The 6,550-nt window shown below is 52.7% G+C and overlaps 1 protein-coding gene across 1 annotated transcript; it reads right to left on the bottom strand.

The window, feature by feature from the left end:
* Nucleotides 1–1,088: 1,088 nt before the first annotated feature.
* Nucleotides 1,089–2,051, bottom strand: LOC132007666 (olfactory receptor 10V1-like). The gene has a single exon (XM_059385911.1). The coding sequence runs from the start codon at nucleotides 2,049–2,051 to the stop codon at nucleotides 1,089–1,091; it is 963 nt and encodes a 320-aa protein (XP_059241894.1).
* Nucleotides 2,052–6,550: the final 4,499 nt, after the last annotated feature.

Genomic DNA, 6,550 nt, shown 5'->3' with positions numbered 1-6,550 from the left:
AGTCCCATGTCCAGTGCTTGGTACACACAAGGTGCTCCTTAATTCATTCACTCATTCACTCATTCAAGAGTTCTTCCTTCTAAGTGCTATGATGCAGGGGAACACGGGGACGCATGGCATTTATAATTTATCCCAGCCTTTGGGCTGGAAGTGGAGGCAGCAAACATTTTCTTTTTTTCTTTTCCCTGAATTGCAGAGGCCTTGGCTCAGCCGAACGGTGAAGGTTTTCATCCTGTCGGCACTTGGGCTCTGAAGATCTTTCTGCATCAAAGCTCATGGGGATTCACAGCTCAATTACTTCTTACTGAACATCTATTATGTGCTAGGTTCTGGGAGGACAGAAATTCCTGATTGCTCTTGCCTTCAAGGAATCTCCACCTCTTCAGGCCTACGTGACAGTGACGAGTAAGCACACAGGGCCTCAGAGGAGGGGCGGCTCCCCGAGCCTGGTAGCTTGGATCAGAGGAGATGCGGTCCGCTTGGGCCCTCAGGAACAGGGGGCGCTATAGGACGAGGAGGGGTCAGCCGGCCAGAGGCCAGAAGTGGGGCAATTGGGAAACATCTTCTGAGCATGGGGGATGGGAGGGGGATGGAGCAGAAGGCGTTGCTGATTCAGGAGGCATCGTTGGGTCTCAGGTGATCTCCAGGTTATTTTCTGATGATGTGGGATTCAGTCTCGCACTTGGCTCTGCCTTTGCACTTCGCCTGGTTTTGACTTAGGAACACCTTGTATTTCTGTTCCTGCTGGCTCTTTGGCCAAAGAAGTGGTCGCCTTACTGTCTTGTTTGGTCAGCCCGTGACCTTCTTCCCATCAGTGTCCTTGTCTGGCGGCGCTCCAGATGGCAGATGTAACTGTCCATGAAGGGACAGTGAGACACCCACACACACCCGAGAACTGCCACATCTAGGGAGGCTGTCGGATTCGTTTTCTCTCTCTGACCACAGGAAAGGGGACTGGAAGGTCCCGGCGCACAGGACCATGGAGTTGCCCTCAGAGGGGGGAGTGGAGCCACAGAGTGTGCTGTGGGGTGGCCGGCCGGATTCACGAAAAGGGGCCAGGGCGGTTCTGGTGGACCCCGTCTTTCCCTTCACCTAGTGGCGGGTCTCTGCCTCGTCTGGTTATAGCTATCGAGAAGTCTCCCAAGCGCGCCCTTGACTTCTTTGTTCCTCAGACTGTAGATCATAGGGTAGAGCATGGGGGTTACATTGGTATAGATTAAGGACACAATTTTGTCCTGTTCCGGGGTGTAGCATGACTTCGGGCGAATGTAGATGAAAATGGCGCAGCCATAGTGCAGAACAGAGACCAGCAGGTGCCCAGCACAGGTGGAAAAGGCTTTGCTCCTTCCCTCGGCTGAGTGGATTCTGAGGATGGCTGCGATAATGAACGCATAGGACAACAGAATCAGCAGGAAGGGAACCAGCAGGATGAGCAAGCAGACGAGGAAGACTGCAATCTCGTTGGCTCTCGTGTCTGAGCAGGCCAGAAAGAGCACAGCAGGGATGTCACAGAAGAAATGATTGATCTCGTGGGACTGACAGAAGGGCAGGAGGAATATCAGTGTGGTGAGGATGAGGGAGAGCGCAAAGCCACTGATGCAGGCCAGAGTCAGCATCTGCAGACAGAGGGCCCTGGTGATGATGACCGCATAGCGCAGGGGGTTGCAGATGGCCACGAAGCGGTCGTAGGCCATCACGGCCAGGAGGAAGCACTCCGCCCCACCCAGGGCGATGAAGAGGTGCATTTGCAGGGCACAGCCCAGCAAGGGCATCCGCTGGCTCCTGGATAAGAAATTGGCCAGCATGTTGGGGACGATCACCAATATATAACAAATTTCAATGGTGGACAGATTGCGAAGGAAGAAGTACATGGGGGTCTGGAGGCAGGAGTCGATGAGGGTGATGAGCACGATGGTTGTATGTCCTGCCAGGGTGACAAGATGCATGGCTAGAAAGAGTCCAAAGAAGAAGATTTGCAGCCCGGCCAGGTCCCCGAAGCCCAGCATAATAAACTCAGAGTTTAAGGTGTCGTTTTTTGACAACAGGCCCATCCTACATTCTCCTCCGCAGAACTCCTAGGCTGGAAAAGGCAGTTTTCTAGCAATTCTCCAAGTCGTGGAAGACCTGAGGGCCCTTGTCTTCATTCTATTACCTTTCCGAATTCTGCCCTCTCTTCACTGAGGATGAACTGTTCACTGTGAGGCCACTTTATGCCACCTGTGGAGTTGTTATAAAAAATGCAGTGGGGGTGAGTAAAGTCTATACATGGAGTTGCCTTCACATTTTGGGGGCCCCCAGAGAGGGAGGCATAGAACCTGCAGCAGCTGCTGCCTTTCCTGTTCTGGGGGTCCTCAGTGCCAGAAGGCCCCCAGTGTCGCGTCACCTTCTTCTGGATACGTATCCCGGTCCCTGGACTGACCTAGTCCTTCCCTGCTGAAGTTCCCACAGCACTCTGGGCTTCCCCAACCACATTATTTACCATGGACTCCTGTGATTTTTAAAAAAAAAAAAATTTATTTGTCTGTGTAACCCAGTAACCTGTGAGTTCCATGATAGCGAGAATGACGTCTTATTCAGCCTCTCAAATATTGGCTTACACGTACTGGGATCACCAATGACTTGAATAAACACCTGTTGCACGTTTCTCCATCCTCTACAGTTAGCACCGAGGACGCGCCTAACATAGGCTTGAACGAGCGGTTGTATGAGGGACTGAGGCGGCCTCCCTCACCCTTCGCCGCGGCTGAAGCTGTGCTCGGGCAGGGAAGGTGCTGGGTGAGGGGAGCAAAGGGTGAAGCGCGAGCCAGGTCCCAAGGAGTGAGCAAAGACTTGGAGTCGGAAGGACACCGCCAAGGACGGTGGGGCTTTGAGTGCCCGGTGCGACAATGGCTTTGCCTGGTCTGTGTCCGGATTCTAGAGCTATAACAGAGCTGAACTCAATCAACATGAATTGAGGGTCCCTTGGAGGGGGTTGTCCCCTACGGGATAGAGTTTGTTGAGGTACACGCCATTTCTACTGGGGCCACAGAGACTAAAGTGGGGTTCGGTGAAACCGGAAAACCCATTCTCTTTTTTTTTAAGACTGATTGATTTATTTGCTTTAGCTAGAGGGAGAGTACGATTGGGGAGAGGGGCAGAGGGAGAGGGAGAGAGAAAATCTCAAGCAGACTCCCTGATGAGCACAGAGCCCAACACGGGGCTCGATCCCGAGACCCCGAGATCATGACCTGAGCTGGAATCAAGAGTCAGATGCTTAACTGCCGAGCCACCCCGGTGCCCCAGAAAACCCATTCTGATGACGGTTTGGCTTGGCCTAGAACGTCGTGATTTCAGTTTTCCAATCACTTGCGTGTCACACTATTATTTTGGTATTTATTAACCTAATTGGTACTTGGATTCTTAGAGCTGGATGGGTCCTTAGAGGGCAGCTTGCCCACCCCTTACTTTGGAGCACACGGTCCTGAGGCCTTTCAGCCCGCTGAGCCGTGCCCTGCTCCCGCCCTTGCCATCAGCCCCGACTGGCAGCCCCAGGAAGGCCCCGACTGCGGTCCCTGTCCTGGCGGAGCAGCCAGCACAGCGGGCGTCTGCTCTCAGCCTCCCCGGGGCCCGCTTGTCCCTGGATAACTGTCTCTGGCTGGGAGTGTGCCCTCCAGAGCCGCAATCATTTTCCTCAGGCTCGGACCCTTAGCTTTAGCTCGGCCGCACCAAACCACGTCTCCTCCTTTCCCTCGTGGCAGTGCTGTGCAAACATGGGGATGCGTTTGTTGGGGCCTTAAACCTCGATAAGACTGAAGAACACACAAATGAAAGCAAAAGTCACAAATGGTGCTAAGAATTCAGTGGCAAGAACTGAAAGTTAACGTCAAAGTTTCTGTTCCTTCGGTCCTACTCCCGCTTTCCCCGCGAGGCTCAGTCCCTTCCCTGCTTTGTCCTGTGTGAATAAGCACACATCTGTCACCCACAGCCATAGGCACACACACTCACTCGCAGGTGTGTACGCACACATGTAAAACAAACGTCGCCACACACGGACACACTCACCTGCACACGCACACGCACACACACACACACACACACCTCACACACACCTCACACACAGGCATGCAGCCATTAACACGCACTCACACACACTCACACACACTGGTACGTGAACATCTGCCACACGCACACATTGAAGAGCTCTGGCGCAATGACAGCGAAGGCCCGCAGAGCCCTCACCGAAGGCTCCGTCTGGGAGAAGCTTGTGGCCTGCTGGCTTCCCTCCTTTTTAACCGCTGCTTGACAGATACTGTAATTAATTGTATTTGAATAATAAGAGCACACAATAACAAATACAATCTACAAACAAAAGTGAGTAAAACAGAAAATAAATGATAATTCAATGAGTCTTTTATTACTTCCACGTTCAAGTGCTTTCTAGCCTTCCGATCACCTCCGGGGTACAGAGCAGCTCCCCACGCCGAGCCCCGTGCGGCCGCCCGCGCTCCAGCTTCTCTGGCCTCCCCACTCTCTCCCCGTGCCCCCCCGCCGAGCGCCCTGCTGTTACCTGGGGGGCGGACCGGCATGGGGAATGGAAATCCCGGAGAAGCCCTGTCTGATGCTCTTCTGTTATCACCCGCTGTCAGGGAGGAAACTTGAGGAGGAGGGACAGCCTTTCTTCGGGCTGGATCCGGCAGCACAGCTTCCCGGGGCCCAGGATGGGACTTTCCTGTGTGTCTGGGAAGTACGGCCTGATGGCTGTTAGAAGGCACTGTCTTCAGAGGAGCCGGAATGTTCTGTCCCTTGAGTTAAATAGTTGTGACGGCAGGACTCTGCAAGTCCTAGAGGACAGGTCAGGAAGGAGGCTGTCCCTGTGGTCCCCCACCAGGGGACTTGCCTTCCCCAGGTCATAGAACTGAACCTAAACCCAAACTCCAGCCCAGTAACTTATTTTTTTTTTTTGGAAAAAAAAAAAAAAAAAAAAAAAAAATGCAGTGTAGGTCTTGACAAGGTTATTTAACTCTGATCTGCTGAAAGTGCACCCAACAGACTGAGTGGGCCTCGGGCTGCTTTGAGAGGTTTGCTGGATTAGAATCTGGTTAGCAAGCCTTGCTAGGGAGGAACACAGAATGGACAACAGAACACAGGACTGGCGGCTTTCGAAGCCCCCAATACACAACACCAGGAATCTGTGATTCTTTACAATAACTACAGAGAGGAGTGGTCTGGCTTGTCCTGTGTTGTCAGCCTCACTTACTTGAACGAGCTACAAGTGTGAGCTCTTGGGAACACTACTACTCTGCTGACTTGACCTTCTGTCTGATACCTCTGTCTCCCCATTCCCAGGCTGCAGATCGCTCGCCCAACGTCCAACCTGCGTCACGGTCTGCATCTTAGCAAAGCTGGACCCAGTTGCCCTCTGGGGTTGCGCGAAGTCTTCAGCTGCATTCACCCAGCCGTCTACGTGCTGCGGTTGCTCTGGGCGGCTGTCCACAGCTCTGCCTTCCGTTCGCTTCCACTGGCTACAGAATTGCTCTGGAAAGTCTCCTTATCATCCCTGTCCCTTTTAGGAATACCAGACCCCGGGCCAAAGCCACTGCCATGTCTCAGAATCTTTTATTCCCTAGAGAGCCAGCATGGTGCTGGGGTCTGGGCTGCAGCATTTTGAGACATGGAAGATTCTGAGACATGGCACACCTAGAGAGAGGAAACAGGACCCCCATGAAGCCTTGTTTATGCTTTAAATTGACCTTCCCCAATCATCCCGGTGGTTTCTGTCCATGATCCTGCCCACTCCGCCCTCCTCTTCCTCCTCTCTGTCTCTTCACTCCTCTTGGCCACAGTTTCTTTTCTTTTCTTTTCTTTTTTTTTTTTTTTAAGATTTTATTTATTTATTTGATGGACAGAGATCACAAGTAGGCACAGAGGCAGGTAGAGAGAGACAGAGAAGCAGGATCCCTGCTGGGCAGAAAGCCTGATGCGGGGCTTGATCCAGGATCCTGGGACGGTGACCTGAGCCAAAGGCAGAGGCTTTAATCCACTGAGCCACCCAGGCGCCCTTGGCCACAGTCTCTAATACAAGAGCTCTTCTGCTTTCTGATGGAGACAAAGGCCAGGTAACAGGCTTTGGGAACAGCTCCTTGACATGGTCTTGCCCTCCGTGTGTTGTAAAGGGAAAGAGAAGGACCTGGAAAAACAGAGTCACTGAGGCTTCCTGAGCTGCGCTGGCTCAGCAGAAACCAGTGGGAGCCCAAGAGAGAGACTACCCTGGAGAAAGAGGAGGTCAAGGCTATGAAGGACCTTTGGCAGGACCCGTGGACCCAGCACTGTGGCCCAGGGCTGAGGTACCTGCTCTTTCACCTGCTGGGGCACCAGGATTACCCAGGGAGGGATGGAAAGTAAGAGGTTTAAAACTTCAGTCGAACACTTGGAAAGAAAGGCACCTCGAAGGAGTCCTAAGTACTCAGAACTATTCACATCTTCTGTATCTCTTTCCAGTTAGGCACTTCAGAGTCTGAGAGGGTTTGGGACAACACAGCATCAAATTCTGGGAGCATGGCTAGACTTCCAA

The sequence above is a fragment of the Mustela nigripes genome, chromosome X, assembly GCF_022355385.1.
Source record: "Mustela nigripes isolate SB6536 chromosome X, MUSNIG.SB6536, whole genome shotgun sequence".
Taxonomy (NCBI): Eukaryota; Metazoa; Chordata; class Mammalia; order Carnivora; family Mustelidae; genus Mustela; species Mustela nigripes.
Note: the sequence above shows the minus strand (reverse complement) of the source record. Positions and strands in the feature narration are given on the sequence as shown.